This window comes from Panthera leo, chromosome A1 (genome assembly GCF_018350215.1).
Source record: "Panthera leo isolate Ple1 chromosome A1, P.leo_Ple1_pat1.1, whole genome shotgun sequence".
In the NCBI taxonomy this organism is placed as follows: Eukaryota; Metazoa; Chordata; class Mammalia; order Carnivora; family Felidae; genus Panthera; species Panthera leo.
Window position 1 is genome coordinate 221,434,216 of NC_056679.1, and position 18,189 is coordinate 221,452,404.

Here is an 18,189-nt window from a genome sequence, read left to right on the forward strand (position 1 = left end):
AGAAAATAACTTGCCTTAAAATTTCTCTTGGTGTTTTAACTGCTCCTACAAAATGAATTAAGCCCTACTTAAGCATGTATGTGCACATACGTGCCATTTTAGTATATGCAACTAATTATCGTTACAAGTTACCCAGAGTAATCTACAAGAGCGTGATTCCGAAAATGTGTCTTTACCCACTAATTACAAGCTTTGAAACCGATTCAGAATTGGTATTACCTTGCAAATGTTCTGAAACAATGTTCACCATCTTTGCCACATTCTATATGCATGCACCTCTTCATTTTCGATTTGTCCTTATTCCAGCCATTAGACTTTGAAACAAAGAAGGCATATACTTTTAAAGTAGAAGCCTCCAACCTTCACATTGACCACAGATTTCACTCCGCGGGCCCTTTTAAAGACACAGCCACAGTGAAGATCAGTGTGCTGGATATTGAGGAACCACCGGTGTTTAGCAAGCCGCTCTACACCATGGAGGTTTATGAAGACACTCCAGTTGGGACCATCATCGGTGCTGTCACTGCACAAGACCTAGATGTGGGCAGTAGTGCTGTTCGGTAAGAAAAAGAAACTTTTCATTTTCTGTGTGTCGGAAGAGAAAGGAAAAACGATGCTCTGTCCAAACCTGCATGGATGATTTAGTTTGGGGAAAATGTTATGCCTTCGCGTGATACGTATTAGAGGAAAAGCCACAGGATTTGAACAAAGACATCTGCTATCAGTCCCTGTAGCAGTGGCTTAACAGTGGCATGATGGTGAACATGTTACTCAAGCTAACCAGTCGTGATTTTCCTTTGTAAAAGGCATTTATTAATACAACCTCAAAGGATGAATTCCCATGATTCATGATATGGAGATACTTTCACAGTACCTGAAGTATAGTAGACATTTAATACATTTTTTCAATTACTCAAAAATCTCTGTCTCTTGCTGGAAGTTAGTGTTTGAGAAAGATGGTTTGACCACTCGCCATTTGCAGTTCATTTTTTTCACTGACAATTGTGTCCACTGATGAAAGCATTTAGAGCCAGTTCTAGGGTAAGATGAATTATGGGACTGCTCAAAGCCCAGACGTTACAAAGAGCTCCTTTTGCTATAAGGCTGCTGGGTAGTGAGTCAACAAAGCCATCGGTAGAGTAAGAAAAGAATCTCTCTCTCTCCTTCCTCCCGAAACCCATACATTCCATTTGTACTACTACTGAAACAGTGGGATTTCCCTTTCCCTCACTTATACATCGATTCTGCAACATAGTTTGAGACTTCCTATTGATTCAACTCTGTTTCTTCTGAACCTTTCAATTCCCTGCTAGCTGCCCATATCCCACATGCATACAAGCACTGGGAAACCAAAAAAAAAAAAAAAAAAAAAAAAAAAGTAGAAAAGAAAGAGAGAGAGCAGTGTGTGATTTGTTCTGAATCTTCCACCTCTAAGGGGTTAAACTTTCATATACAAAATCAGACCAAAGAAAAGTTGGCTTTTGATGCAAAAACACTATTGACCTAAGGAAAATATATAGACATATCTTATAAGACTTTCTGTCATGGGGCAATAATACAAAAAAATGCATAAATCATTCAGTGGTTACCTCAACACATTCATAGCATATAGGAAAGTCTCAGGAAATGGCTTGAGAGCAGGTAAGCCTTGTTCTTTGTATTCATATGAATCTATCTCCCAAGATGGTCTGAGTATTCCTCTTCTCGAAACACGTCAGTGGTCAGGAGAGAATGCTAAAGAAGCACCATTTGTCTTGGGAAAGAGAAGAGAAATAGAAACTCCTGAGTGCCCTACATGTCAGGTTGAATGCTGGTTAATTTCCTCATAGGATTCAAGTTGTTGTTCTACATGTCCATTTTACAACATGACTCACACTCGGTTAAACTCCAGAAGAGTGTGTTTATTACTAGTGTTTGTAGAAGCGTTCTCAAGAATCAGCTCTGTTAGTAGTTGTTATATATTAACCTGTCATCATTCATCAATCCTATTCTTAAGACCACAAGTGTGCTGTTGATAATTGTGAAACTGGGAAATACCTCGTGAGTAGATTCACGGGGAATTTCGAGAATATAAACAGTTACAGAAGAAATATTGAAGGCTGTAAGGAAAGTAGTAGGTAAATAAATATGGATTGAAATTCTCTATGATACATACAGTAAATGAGAATTCTGGAACATAGTGAAACAAGAGATCTAGAGAACGTGCTAAGTTATTTAATTTACTGTATGTTCTATCTTTGAAGACTGATCAAAGCATGATGGGATCAAAATATTTATAAAATATGAACTTAATGCAGTATGTCAAAAACAAAACCAAACAAATCAGAGAATTTATAAGTAAACCCACCACCTGGCAAAGGTGGGAGGGTGGTGAGGGTTTCAGATTTCCAAATACAAGAAGATGTTTAGAGTTAAGATCCTGGTGTGAGGAATAAAGGAAAGCTATGTTTTAGAGAAACAATTCAACTGTAAGACTGGTTTTGTTGTTGTTGTTGTTGTTGTTGGGGGGGGGGGGGGGTTACTGTCACACGAGCTAGTGTCCGACAAGAGCTACTGTATATGGAATAAAGCGGCATCACTAGCCTTCCTTCTAATGGGTAGCAGCCTGACTCACCAAAGCTGTAGACACAGATGGATCTAATTGATCCCCGTGAGGGGTTGTCAAAAGACAGAGCCGCTTTTGAATCAACATGAAAGCTCTCTTCCTTCCATGTCCTTGGAGTAAACAATAAGCTTGAATCATGTCAGTTGAGGAAACATAGGGTATGAATCATCGTATTTTGGGCCTGAAAACATGTTTGCTCACTTAAAAATGGTAGTAAAAAGATGTTGTGAAAAATAAGCATCAAAATGTGAAATTACCTAACATTTAGGCACACTTTGTTTCCCTTTGCTTCACTGCCTTTTCACAGGGTTACTGTACAAGGCATTAATTCAGAGCTACATTATTCCATACCAGTGGGTATTTTATTACCTTTTTAAGGTTTATTTATTTATTTTCAGAAAAGAGAGAGAGAGGGAGAGAGAGAGAGAGAGAGAGACCACAAGCGGGCGAGGGGCAGAGAGAGAGGGAGAGAGAGAGAATTCCCAGCAGGCTTCATGCTGTCAGTGCAGAGCTCGATCCCATGTACCGTGGGTTCATGACCTGAGCTGCAATCCAGAGTCGAATGGTTAACTGACTGAGCCACCGAGGCACCCCAGTATATTTTTTTATTATCACTGAGCCCAGAATAAAGAACCAGAATGCAATGGCATTAAGCAAGGATTAAAACAATTTTGAAGAAAGGTACAGTTGGGTGTAATAACTCCAAATGTAGTTGACCCTTGAACAATGTGGGGGCTAGTGGCTCTAACCCTCTGCATAGTTGAAAATCCACACGTAACTTGACTCCCCAAAATCTCTAATAGCCTACTATTGACCAGAACCCTCATGATTAATGTAAGAAGCCATTAACATATATTTTGTATGTTATATATATTATATACTGCATTCTTAAAATAAAGTAAGCCAGAAAAATAAAACGTATTAACAAAAGCATGAGGATGATAAAATACATTTACAAAACTGTTTTGTATGTATCAAAGAAGACCCTCATATAAGTGGACCTGTGCCGTTGAAACTTGTGTTGTTCAGGAGTCAACCGTATACCATATCTGGTCCCCCCCATCCCAAGCTTAATTTCTCGTTATTGTTTCCTTTACTCTTCTAGCCTTTGCTATTAGATACATTCATTTCCTGTCTCTAATGTTCTGTATCCTTTGACCCTCTTATTATATAGTTTATGAGAACAGTTTCTTGTGAGTCAAGTGAGAATGAGTTTGCCCACCACTGGTGAAGTGAGGGATTTTCACAACAGTAGTCTCTTAAGCTTAGAAATGAAATTTAAAATATATGATCACTATTCAGTTACATGAAAATTAACATTTGTCTTGAGTATGAGTGATTTGAGCTACAGAGAGATTTTAGTGGATAATTTTGTTCAGCCTGCCATGTTTCTTTTGTTACAAAGACGTAAACTTCTTAGTTATCCTTTGAATTTTAAAAGAAAATTTAATCTAATTAATTTTATGTATAAAATGGGAAAATGGATAATTCAATTCTAAACTCAATCTATGTAAGAAGTATGGGATGATAAGAATCTGATGACTCAAAGTAAAATGTATTTTGTACATATAAACTTCCATATATAAATTCAAAATTACATAATTTAATTGAACAACTAAAATGCTCCTTATTCATGTAACCTTCTGTTTAACGGTATTTCTAACCAAAACCTACCACTTAAATCAAGTAGTAAAATCAATTAATAAACAGAAAACCATTATCAATTACCATAAGTAGATTGTGATATTTAAAATAATTAATAACTTGTCATTAAAATAGAAATGTTTATCTGTGTCCTGCTTAAAATTATCTGAAATCCTAAATTTGGTCTGTTCACCAGAGTTTTGGGAAAAAAAAATCTGTAATCAACTGGAATTGATTTTTTCATCATGAATTAAGAGACTATCAGTATAGCTGATTTTTATTTGAGAGACATTTCCAATACATCAAAAATCTTATTATATGGACAGGAAGTTGAGCTCAACTACAAAACACCCTTAGGAAGTGAGAGGAAAAAGAGACCCAGCTTATCAAATACCATCTGGTAGCAACATATATAATTTATTTTCAGTGGTAATTAAATGGTAAAAATTCGGGCTGCCTGGGTGGCTCAGTCAGTTGATCGTCCAACTTCGGCTCAGGTCATGATCTCATGGTTCCTGAGTTCGGGCCCCCGCATCGGGCTCTGTGCTGACAGCTCAGAGCCTGGAGCCTGTTTCCGATTCTGTGTCTCCCTCTCTCTCTGCCCCTCCCCCTCACGCGCTGTGTCTCTCTCTGCCTCTCAGAAATAAAGAAAAAACTAATAAAAAAAAGATTTGAAAAAATGGTAAAAATTCAGGGGTGTCTGGGTTGCTCAGTCAGTTGAATGTCCGATTTTGGCTCAGGTCATGATATCGTAGTTCGTGAGTTCAAGCCCCACATGGACTCACTGCTGTCAGTGCAGATCCCACGTCAGATCTTCTTTCCCCGTCCTCCCATTTTTGCACTCCCTGTCTCTCAACAACACGAAACAAAACAAAACAAAAAACAGGCAAAACTTCAAAATTCAAAAAGTCGCCCACTCCCAGACATTAATACATTCAGCCTCTATTGCAGTGTCTAAATTCCACATTCCCCTTTTCCCCTTAAGTTTCTTTGAATTTTTCCATAATACCAGGTTCTCTCTACTTTTTCTTCTCATATTTACATCATTTGTATGCCATATCTTTATTTTTTCACGTCTTTAATTTTTCATTCTCCACTTTCATTTTCACTTATTTAGTGAGATTTTTGTACGATTAAATGATGAGGTATTGGTATAAATTTTTTTTTTTACATTTTAATTTATTTATTAAGTTTTTCATAGATGTCTTGCATTTTTTTGATGTTTATTTATTTTGAAGGAGAGCATGAGGGGGAAGGGGCAGGGAGAGAAGGAGACCCAGGATCCAAAGCAGGCTCCGGGCTCTGAGCTGTCAGCACATGGCCTGACACAGGGCTTCAACCCATGAGCTGTGAGATCATGACCTGAGCTGAGGTCGGATGTTCAACTGACTGAGCCACCCAGGCACCCCAGATTTTTACATTTTAGCATTTTTAGAGAAGTTTAAGTTCACAGCAAAACTTAAGTTTGCAGAGATTTCCCCGATATCCCTTGCCACCACACATGCATAGGCTCCTGCATGACTGATGTCCACCAGAGTGGTACGTTTGTTCCAACTGAACCTACACATCATAACCACCCACAGTCCATAGTTTACCTTAGGATTCACTCTTGGTTCTGTACATTCTGGGGGTTCAAGTAAATGTATAATGACCTGTATCCATCAGTAGACGTCATACAGAGTATTTTCACACTAAAATCCCCCAGGCTCTGCCTATTCATCACTCCCCCAGCCCTACCAAGCCCTGTATGTCAATTACATATTTGTTGCCTCTATAGTTTAACTTCTCCAGAATGTCATATAGTTGGAGTCATAGAGTATGTAGGCTTTCCAGATTGACATCTTTCTCTTAGTAACATACATAAAAATTCCTTCCTACCTATTTATGGCTTCCTAGGCCACTTCTTTTTAGTGTTGAATACTATTCTGTTGTCTCGATGTACCAGAGTTTATTTGTCCACTCACTTACTGAAGAATATCTGAATTACTTTCATGTCTTGGCAATTACTGATGAAGCCATATAAAGATCTATGTGCAAGTTTGTATGTGGAAATAAATTTTCAGCTCCTTTGTGTCAATACCAAGAAGTGCGTTTGCTGGAACATATGGTGGGATAATGCCTAGACTTGTAAGAAGCCGCTACTTTGTCATCTAAAGTGGCTGCGCCATTTTGCATTGCCCCCAGCAATGAATGCAAGTTCTGGTTACTCCACAGCCTCACCAGCATTTGGTGTTGTCAGCATTCCAAAGTTGGGACATCCTGATAGGTGTGTAGTAATATCTCATAGTTGTTTTAATTTGCTGATGAAAGAGCTTGATAGGACATCTTCTTACATGCCTATTTGACATCTGTATAGCTTCTTTGGTAAGATTTGTTAAATTCTTTGACCAGTTTTTAAAATAAGTTTTTGTTTTCATATTGTTGAACTTTATGAATGCTATTTTTTTTTTCCCCAGTGCAATCAAAATGAGCAGGGAATTTTAGTAAGGGTTGCCTTTCTTTCATAGTGTCAACTCCAGATAAGATCCTATTGTAAGCCGGACATTTTGATGGATGAACAGCTTGATAAAAGCATGTCTAAAGCTTTATATACTCAATTATCCGAGTTTCTGCCTAATGGCTGCCCAAGAATATCAAGGAGATATTATAGATATGCAAATAAAGTCATTGATAAACATATACAACTCAGATATACCGTTAAGTGATGTTCAGCTCAGAATTAGCATTCAGAAATCTGAAAATGAGATTCACCAAAATTCACCCTTTCTCTTTACCTTTGTTCACACAATTCTATTCCCTACATAAAATAGTTTCTCATTCTCTATTTCATCTTCTTCATCCTAGAATTCTGCCATCTTAGGTGGCAAAGCCATATATATATGAATAGGCAATTATATATATATATATATATATATACACACACACATACACACACACACACACATATATATATATATATACACACACATATATATATATATATATATATATATATATATATTCTAACTCATTTCTCCTTCCTCTCAATCTTGTGTTTTTCCTATCTTTCATATTCACTAAAGACACCAACCATATTGAACTCTATCATGGTACCTACCATTTTTAGCTTATTGAATAAATATGTATTCACTTTTTAACCACCATCCACAAATACATGAAATAAAAAGATACTTTATAGTAATATTTCCTTATTCTCTTACATACTACGTGTAAAATTCTCTTAATATATTTATACTAATATATAATGAAATGTATTAATGAAATGTAGAGTATGTATGTATGTATATATGTGCATTTGATTTTTCCAAATTGACCACAAACAGATCTAGGTATATAAACATAATAGGTCTTTTGGTCTTTTAAAGGTTTGAAGACCTGGGTGTTTAGATATAATCTTTATTGAGCTTTATCTCTATATTATTATCTCTATATCTCTCTCTATAGAACCATCTTAATACAATGCAGTCAAGAGTATACTCTTTCTTCCTCCTCTTCCTCCTCCCCTTCTTCTTCTTCTTCTTCTTCTTCTTCTTCTTCTTCTTCTTCCTCTTCTTCATTTTGTAAATGTTTTTTCAGATCCTTAGCTTTTATAAATAGAGTTAATGGAAGCTAAATGTCATCAGTACCTTTCCGAGTAGACACCATACAAAAATCAACTTTGGACAAATAATTCTCTTGAGGGTCCTAAACACAACACAGTAGTAAAAAAGTCAATAGGGCAACCTCCCCAGATATTAACACTTAAAGCTGCTACTGTAGTGCCTAAATTCCATAATTCTTTCTACTTTTTCCCTGAGTTTCTTTGAAATATTCCATAATATAAGGTTCTATCTGCTTTCCCCCCTATGTCTATCATTTGTACATATTATCCCTATTTTTTCATTTAATATTTTCTGTATTCTTTATAGTTACCCTGCATCTTTCTAGTGATCTAAAAATTTGCAATATATATTTTGGTGATACTTAATCCTAGGTAGTGTTAAAGGTCAGGTTGTCTCTGCTTAGAATTAATGAAGTGATTCATGAAAGATAGTTTCTGATAAAGAGAGTAACACATGATTTCTTTTTCTTAAAGTGAGGTTTAAAAATGCTTCATTATGTAGAGTCCAATTTCTCATTTTGTACATCTCTAATCACCCTTTTGTATTCTGGTTTTTATTATTTAGCAGAGAACAAACTGATTTTATATTTATGGACTGTTTTCTTAGAAAATACTGAAGACTCAGATAGCAATTGGGAGAAAACATTTTATCCGTAAGGTTATATAAAATATTCATTAAGATAAAACAGTTAATCCTTTTTGAGCACTGCTTGCCTTATCTCTTTACTTTAGCATTCACAATGTGAATTTTAATATATATATATTTGCAAAAGACACATCTGATAAAGGACTGTTCTCTAAAATATACAAGAATTCTTTAAAGTCAAGGGTGAGGGAGATGAAATAGAAGGTGAGAAACCATTTTAATCGAAGGGAATGGAATTGTGTGAACAAAAGTAAAGAGAAAAGTTGAGTTTGGGTGAATTTCATTTTCAGATTTCTTAACGCTAGTTTTCAGTTATGTAATTTATCAGAGACTGGATTTACATATCTGTAATCTCTCCTTGATCTCCACTAGCCAGAAACTCAGCAGAAGCTACCCTCAGTGAGACAACTGAGTATGTATAAGCTTTAGACATGCTCTTATCCAATTATTTATCCATCAGAATCTCCCATTTACAAGCAGATCTATGGTGAGGTTGACAATGTTAGAGAAAGGCAACACCTTTACTAGAATTCCCTGCTTATTTTGATTGCACTGGGAATGAAAGAAGCATTCCCTCTAAATTTACATCAACAAAATGATTAAGAATAATTCATTTGAAAGGTTGTCGATAGAGAAGATAGAGATTTTAACTTGCCATGAAGAATGAGAAATTCCTTTGTGAATAAGCTTCTTTGCTTTCCTCAAATGACCAATCCATTGACAATCAATAAAAAGGAGCTACTGCAAAGAACGTGTACAAAATGGACAAGTTTACTTTTATTTACTTTGGGTGCCACCAATATATAGTGAATTTGATAACCATCAATATATGGTGACCTTGTAATAGCTAATTTGTTCCTGGCTTTGAGCCGGGCACTTTGGTGAGTTTTGTTGAAACATTGTAACTGACATTATTTTATAGAGGGAGAAACTGAGGCTTAGGAAGATCCAATTATGTCTTCAGTAAGGATGAGAATAGGATTTAACCATAAGCAGCCAGATTCTAAACGGAGAGCTAAGTATTTCCCTTTTTCAGTGCAATTGAAATACTCACCTAAGTTTTTGAGTTGCTTTGCAATTTTAAGAAAATTGTTGAAAATATAATTAAAATTTCATAGTTTTGAGTAGCTTATTAAACAAAATTTGGTAGAAAGCCAAAACAAGTCAGTAAAAATGTACAATATTTAATCCCTTAAATATGGTAACCATGGACTATATTATACACGTGAAAGTATTCTAAACACTTTATTTGTGTTACCCTGATTTAATTTTTTTTAATGTTTCTATTTATTTTTGAGACAGAGGGAGACAGAGCATGAGCAGGGGAGGGGCAGAGAGAGCGGGAGACACAGAATCTGAAGCAGGCTCCAGGCTCTGAGCTGTCAGCACGGAGCCTGACACAGGGCTCAAAGTCACTGAGTGTGAGATTACCACCTGAACCAAAGTCGGACGCTTGACTGACTGAGCCACCCAGGCGTCCCTGTGTTACTCTGATTTAAATCTTACACCAACTTTAACTAAATCTGAAAAAATGTTTAATTGAACTGACACCATTGACATTTATCAGGCTGGAAAAGCAAAAACCAAAATATACGGTTGTTTTATTAACAACTTTTTGGTATGTATTGAAGTAAAATTTTATTATTTGAGATTCAGTGCCTTTCATTTTTTTAGACAACCACAAAGTTCTTATAAGATTTAGACAAAATTGAGGATTTATTGACAAAATTCAATGGATCTGTGATACAGACTTACAGGTCTAATTTTTATGTGGATTGACCAATCAATTGATGAATTTGCTTTTATTTTTAGACAAAATTTTATGTTATTCTAGTGATATACTCAAGGAAATCTCAATGGCTAAGTGTCCAGATACTAGTTAGGGTGATGTGTTACTTTGCAGGCTATCCTATTATATTTCATGCTAACTCCTCAAAATGACAAAACATCCAAATTTATATATTTGTTTATAACTGACTTTTTGCATTTACCTTTTGCCTGCTGGAGGTTTCATTCTTTGTTTTATCTTGAAATGCTGAGGGAGGGGCGCCTGGGTGGCACAGTCGGTTAAGCGTCCGACTTCAGCCAGGTCACGGTCTCGCGGCCCGTGAGTTCGAGCCCCGCGTCGGGCTCTGGGCTGATGGCTCGGAGCCTGGAGCCTGTTTCCGATTCTGTGTCTCCCTCTCTCTCTGCCCCTCCCCGTTCATACTCTGTCTCTCTCTGTCCCAAAAATAAATAAAAAAAACAAAAAAAACAAAAAAAAAAACCGTTGAAATGCTGAGGGAGTACCCCATATACGGCACACACATTTTATAGCTCATTCCCTTCTCTCTATAATTTCTTTAATTGCTTTTATAAATAGACTTTTCTCACATTTATTTGAAATTTCATATTATTTTGATTTTTAAAGATCAGTTTCTTTATTTTATTATTTTCATAAGTTTTATTTAAATCCAAGTTGACATATAGTGTAATTTAGTAATTCATAACTTACATGTAATACTCAATGCTCATCCCAGCAAGTGCCTTCCTTAATGCCCATCACCCATTTAGCCCAGCCCCCACCGAATACCCCACCAGCCACCTTTAGTCTGTTCTCTGTATATGAGTCTCTTATGGTTTGTCTACCTTTCTCTTTTTATCTTAGTTTTGCTCCCCTTCCCCTATGTTCATCTGTTTTGTTTCATAAATTCCACATATGAGTGAAATCACATGATATTTGTCTTTCTCTGACTTACTTATTTTACTTAGCACATTTTTACTTAGTACTTTACTTAGTACACTCTAGTCCCAACCATGTTGTTGCAAATGGTAAGATTTCTTTCTTTTTGATCACTGAGTAATTTTTCATCACACACACACACACACACACACACACACACACCACATTTTCTTTATGCATTCATCCATCGATGGACATTTGGGCTCTTTCCATACTTTGGCTACTGTCGATAGTGCAGCTATAAACATTGGAGTTCATGTGCCCCTTCGAATTAGCATCTTTGTGTCCTTTGGATAAATCCCTAGTAGTGCAATTGCTGGGTCATGGGGTAGTTCTCTTTTTATTTTTTGAGGAACCTCCATTCTGTTTTCCACAGTGGCTGCACCAGTTTGCATTCCCACCAGCAGTGCACAAGGGTTCCCTTTTTTCCACATCCTTGCTAACAAAGGATCAGTTACTTTAAATATATCATAGATACAAAAACCTCTCCCTAGAAAATATTATAAGACTAGTTGATGAGTTAAGAGAATGTGAGTGATTTTCAGAATGTAAAGGAGCTAAACAGTAAACAAACTGCAAAGAGGAGATGAAGCTTTGTTATCAGAAAAAAGGGAAATAAAAGCCGTCTTTTAAATATGATGTCTATATTTGGGTGTCAAATGGTAAATTGCTCTAGTTAGAATGTCTGTAGTGCAGAGACATTTGGCCACAGCCACTAGAGAGTAAATAATTCCAACTGTGACTTACATCAACAAGCATTTGATTCAGTTCAAGGAAGTAGTTAAGTTGAAGGTACCTGAAAAGGGCTTCAGAATTAATGTTCGAATATTCAAAGATACACATGAAGTAATTCCATGCTTGAAATATCATCAGACTAGTATTAACAACAGTCAGGTATTTTATAACATAACGGAACTCATACATACAAGATATTATGGATAGAGCAGTAAATTTGGTGATGAATTCTGAGTATTCTATAGAAACTTACTGTAACAACAAAGCAAAATGCAATTATTTCACTATTCTCATTGGAGAGAGACTGTTAACACCAATTAAAATAGATATTAGATAAAAGAAGTAAGAAGATAGAATTTTATAATAAAGAAGCAATAAATCTGCCTGGAGGGATTTGCTAAGGCTTCACAGGGAGAAACATGGGCAAAGGCATGATCGCATTCCTTCCTTATTTAGTCAGATAGAGCTGTCCATATTTTGTAATACATGAGAAACTGAAAGTTCTGTTTAATACTGAAGCTCTTAATGGCAGAACCCAAACTGAATCAATATTTGCCTAACCTTTACTTTTTTCCCACTAGAGCAAGCTGCTTCTGAGTTTCTGGGTATAAAACTCTAGGGACAGATAAAGTTGGCATTTAGATACATAAAAATCTGATGCACAGTCAGAAGACCACATGTGACTATTTATTCTTTTAATGTTTATTTATTTTTGAGAGACAGAGAGACAGAGTCTGAGCAGGGGAGGTACAGAGAGAGAGGGAGACACAGAATCCGAAGCAGGCTCCAGGCTCTGAGCTGTCAGCACAGAGCCCCACGTGGGACTCGAACTCACAGACTGCGAGATCATATCTTGAGCCAAAGTCAGACGCTCAACTGACTGAGCCACCCAGGCACCCCACCACATGTCACTTTTTAAAAATGAGTGAGAGGGTCCCCCTTTCGCTGCATCCTCGTCAACAGCTGTTGTTTTCTGAATTGTTAATATTAGCCATTCTGACAGGTGTGAGGTGGTATCTCATTGCGGTTTCGATTTGTATTTCCCTGATGATGAGCGATAAAAAACTAAGAAACTCTTAAGCAACCTGGAGGGAAATTAAAATATAACAACTCTAATTTTAATAAAAATGTGGATTATGATGTATTTCTCTTTCTTTAAGGATGTATTTATAAACATATTATGTGCCTCCAAGTGGAAAATTTAAAGACAGAAGATTTATGACTTTATTAAATGATTATAATTTTATTTATTTTTTTTAATTTTTAAAAAATGTTTTTATTTATTTTTGAGACAGAAAGAGACAGAGCATGAGCAGGGGAGAGGCAGAGAAAGAGAGGGAGACACAGAATCTGAAGCAGGCTCCAGGCTCCGAGCTGTCAGCACAGAGCCTAACGCGGGGCTCGAACGCATGGAGTGTGAGATCATGACCTGAGCCGAAGTCGGACGCTCAATCGACTGAGCCACCCAGGCGCCCCAAATGATTATAATTTTATAAAAATGTTTCATTTCACAGCAAACAACAAGAGAAGCTCTCTATACTGTCTATGATATAACGTTTAATTTTCCTAAGGGGAAAGTTAGAATGAAGAAGAGGATTAGAAAAAACAAAACAAAACTAAACTAAAAGGGATTAATAGGAAACTAACAACTAAGATGTAACAAAGTTTGAGAGAAATGTTGGGATTTCTAAGAAAAAAAAATTAATTGTGATTCTTGATGAAGCGACTATAACCTAAGTGTTGTCGTATGTGCCTTAGGTTCTCAATAAAATGTGTGTGAAAATAAATTGAATGGAATTTACTTTCATTTAATTATCTTCCTCAAAAAAAATGAAAAAAACAAAACAAAACAGTGACTAAGACAGAATGAAGAGATTCTGTTTATCATCATATTAACAAAAGAAAATTTTCTACCTTGACCTGAACCATTACTCCTACATCTTTATTGCTTAAAGAATGAGATGTAATACTTTTAGAGTAACTCTGGACCATCAAGGACTTTTTACAAAATGTGTTTGAGAATTTAGCTTTTCCATTAACCGTGAGAAAGTTATTAGGCAAATTAAAAGACACAATTTTAAGGAGAATGCTTACCTAATGGAGAGAAGAAAACTTTTTAAGGCATTTCTGAAAACTCATTTACAGAAAAGTAATAAAATTGTACCCTGTCAAGTGGTCTGCAAAGATTAAGTTAATGCTTTAATTTTTGATTTCTATTCAATTGTGAAAACAGGTTTCTTAGCAACGGTGGTTGCATACTTATATGAACTATACATTTATTTCATTATATATAGATCATAAACACCTTTTTTAAAATTTAAATCTCATCTACTTCCCAAATAAGGGTAACATGATTCAGAGTCTCTATCTCAGGGGTTTTCTCATTTATATAGGTGAGTGAGGCCAAATTAGACAGTTCATGTAATACTGTTGTGAGCAGTTGCAATTAGAATATCCTTCTACTCTTAGATTGGCTGTGGACTGTGGCAAACCTAAAGTAAACATGTGATCTACACTCTGGAAGGGTGTATTTCCTGAAAATAATCTAGACATTTTAGGACACGGTCATGTCTTCTCTGAAAATGTCTAGGAAATGTAGGAGTACCTCCATTTCCACTTCATTGATGGGGGTCATTTCTTACTTGCTATATTGGGCAAAACATCACAATTTAAAATGGTAGTTGTTGCCTCATGGTTATTGTTCAATCAGGCACAGGGATCAGTCAGTCACCCAAAGGTAGGGCATCAGGACGATGCCAGGACGTACTACAGGACCTACAGTCTTGGAGCCTGATCAGTTATGGGAAGACGCTGAAGATATTTAGCTGAGTAGAAAATGTTCAAATAAGTTTCAGTAGAACTCCAGAAGGAGGCAAAAAGATTCCAGAAAGGATAACATCCGGAGAAAGGAGGCACCAAAAAATACAGTGATGGAGCTAAAAATTAGATGCCAGACAATAGTGAATGAGTGCCAAACGAAAAACACCATTGTGTGAACTAGGGCCTGGATGTTTGTGCTAATGGTTTGTACCCCAGGGGTCTGTGTGGGAGCTCTGTGGTTCAGGAATTTTAAAGTTGAAGACTGTGAATGTCACAACTTAGTCCCAGTAGTAAGCATATGTTTTTATGTTAGGGAATCTTTTTTTTTTTTTTTTTTTTTTAATCTAGGAAGTAAAACGAAATAATCGGTAATGTGGAAAGAGAAAAGGGATACACACACATGTACACACACGCATGATTCTATGCCGAGTCCCACATATTCTATCTCATTTCATCTTTACAACAACACTCACTGTTACACTGTTAAGTGGACATCATTTTCCAAATAGAAGACAAGGAGACTAGGTATCAGAGGGGAAGGATTTTGAAACTAAAAAACAGACTCTTGACCAAAAGAAAAAAAAAAAAAAAAAGATGGTTACCGGAGAGGAGGTGGGTGAGTGGATGGTGGAGGGGAAATCGGTGATGGGGATTAAGGGGCGAACTTGCTGTGATGAGCCCCGGGTGGTGTAGGGCAGTGTTGAATCGCTGTATTGTACACCTGAAACTAATATTACACTGTATGTTAACTGGAATTTAAATAAAAACATAAAAAAAAGAAATTACCATCAACTCCCTGGCCCTACCAGATTACAAATTGTCCCCCTTGATAATGTTCATTAGCCATAGAAACATGCCCCACCTCCTCAGTGTACTTTATACCACCCTCCTTGACCTAAATCTTTGAACTTTTTCCATATGATTGTGCCTTTCAGATATTTTTTCATGATTCCCATGCAGCTTATAGTTAGCTCCCCCCACCCACAACATGGTTTTGCTATGGCTGTCGCAGCCTCCTGAAATGCCTTTCCTCTTCTCCTCACTTTGTCTACCTCACTCTTGTCCCAAATGATTCCTGTAACACTTTCTAATGTCATCAAACGTCATGTGAAGGAAAGTTTGCCTAAACCAGCGGGTGTTGAACTGGGCGTCTTTTCCTTGCACTCCTGGTGTGTTCTCTTTCCTATCGGGCGCTGAAATTGTCTGTGTCTCCCAACTGGACTTCTCACTGGTGGGCATTGTGCTTTACTGTATTTCTCAACTCTAGTATAGTGTTTGGTATATAGCAGGCACTCCGAAAATATTTAGTGAATTGTACAATCGGACCCAGTTCCTCTACACCAACAATTTCCTCCAGAAATGCTATAGTCACTAAGGAGATTCAGTAGCCATTTTCTTCTAAATTATCCTTATGCTCAATTGAATAAAGGTACTGGAAAGGGGTTTTGTGAGAAAATGCTTCCTTGTTCAGAAAAGGAGATTATGTGATAGGGAGATAGCTCTATTATACTCTGTCCTCTCTGACCTGTAAATGTGCCTTAAGTTCATTTATATATTTATTTCTGTAATATTCATTTCCGAGAGCATTCCTATGAGACAGGATGCAACATTGAAGTCATAAGACATCAATGCCTTCTCACCAGTCAAATCAACCACGAAAGTATCCAAGGCGGACTAACAGCATGGCCCATACTCTGATCCTAGCAGTTACCAACAAATATTAACAAGTTAAGAGTCATAAATATCATCTATGAAAGCAATTGGTTTTAGTCTAGCGCCGAAATGAGATGCAAACTAACCCCAGTTTAATTTTTTTTAGTGTTTTTATTTTATTTTTGAGAGAGAGGGAGACAGAGCATGAACAGGGGAGGGGCGGAGAGAGAGAGACACAGAAGCTGAAGCAGGCTCCAGACTCTGAGGCTGTGTGAGGCTCTAACTCCCAGACTGTGAGATCATGACCTGAGCGAACTCAGATGCTTACCGGACTGAGCCACCCAGGCGCCCCCTCTAGCCCCAGTTTTAAATAACCAACCTGTCAAAACAATAAGTTTCTACTTTGAAATGCATGGCTTAACTAACTCCACAATGAACAACCGGATTCTTTGGCCTGGGGATTTAGATGGGCTCACTTCGATGATGTCTGTTTGTATTGACCTAGTCATGATTCCCAGGCCAGAGTACTGGTGATAAATACATTGCACGTTGAGCCTTTTGATGAGCAGAGCTCTTTCACATAAAGTTCTATTTAAAATTGGTAAGACTACATAATGATAATTATATGGAAAAGATTGATGACGTGTGTCAAATATCCGCTCTAAAAGTTTCTATGTGAACTGAGGCAGATTCCTTAATGTCTCGATGATTCAGTTTCCTCATAGGCAAAGTGGGGAGATGAATAATTCTTTTTTTTTTTGTTTTTTTGTGGGATTTAATAAGGTAATACAGGTAAGCATTTAGAACATTATCTGGTACATGCTAAGATTTCAAAATGCTTATTACTATGATTGAAAATATGTGTTTGAAAAAGACTTTTTACTCTATCTGCTGCATAAAGATTTATATAATTGCAATTTCTGGTTTTTGTAATTAATTTTCTTGGAATGTTTTAGTTCAGCTTCTTCACATAAAGAAGGTAACATCTGTTATTATCAAAAGGTTAACTAATAAAGGAGATAAAGGGACATTGTTCACTGTTTGTTTGTTTTAAAAAGTTGTACTGACATAGAGTAATAAAACAACAGTGTCTCCTTTATATGTGTTTGAGGGAAATACTTCTCTATAAATTCCACAGTGTCAGTTACAAAATTGCCCCTTAGTTTCCATAATGATTTTTTTTTTCCTATCTGTGGAAATGAAGATTCTACCTCTGTTCTGGCCAAAGTTCTTTGTAGCTGTATCCAGATGCTTCCCCCACCCCCAGTTCTTCCCGCAGCCACCATTAAGGAATCTTTTACTGCTTGGAAAAGTTTTAATATTCAGCAGGTTAAGGAAACCCATGGTCAGCTTTAGAATTTTCGTCTCTGCTGAGCTTTCAAGGTGTCAAGACCCTAAAATAATATGAACAGCAGGAGTACTAAATCTTTCATTATTTCCAGTTTCCCCTTGAGCATACTGACTTTGCAATAAAGAAGCTGTCATTTACACTCTTCTTTATTGCAAGGTGGGTAATAGCTACAGGGAGAAAAATAAGGAACTGTGTCAAGTTAGCCTGACTGCCATTATGATTAATGTGTAATCATTGCACATTTGCATCTACTCTTTTTATATACAGGTACTTCATAGATTGGAAGAGTGATGGGGACAGCTACTTTACAATAGATGGAACTGAAGGAACCATCGCCACTAATGAATTACTAGACAGAGAAAGCACCGCGCAGTATAATTTCTCCATAATTGCGAGTAAAGTTAGTAAGTAT

General features: G+C 36.6%; 1 protein-coding gene across 1 annotated transcript in view; it reads left to right on the forward strand.

Annotated features, from left to right (window-relative positions):
- The window catches only part of CDH12 (cadherin 12), a 287,396-nt gene that overhangs the window by 238,703 nt on the left and 30,504 nt on the right, over nucleotides 1-18,189 (forward strand). Inside the window, exons 7-8 of the mRNA XM_042908231.1 lie at nucleotides 307-560; nucleotides 18,045-18,181. Coding sequence (XP_042764165.1) covers nucleotides 307-560; nucleotides 18,045-18,181 — 391 coding nt within the window. The remainder of the gene's footprint in view (nucleotides 1-306; nucleotides 561-18,044; nucleotides 18,182-18,189) is intronic.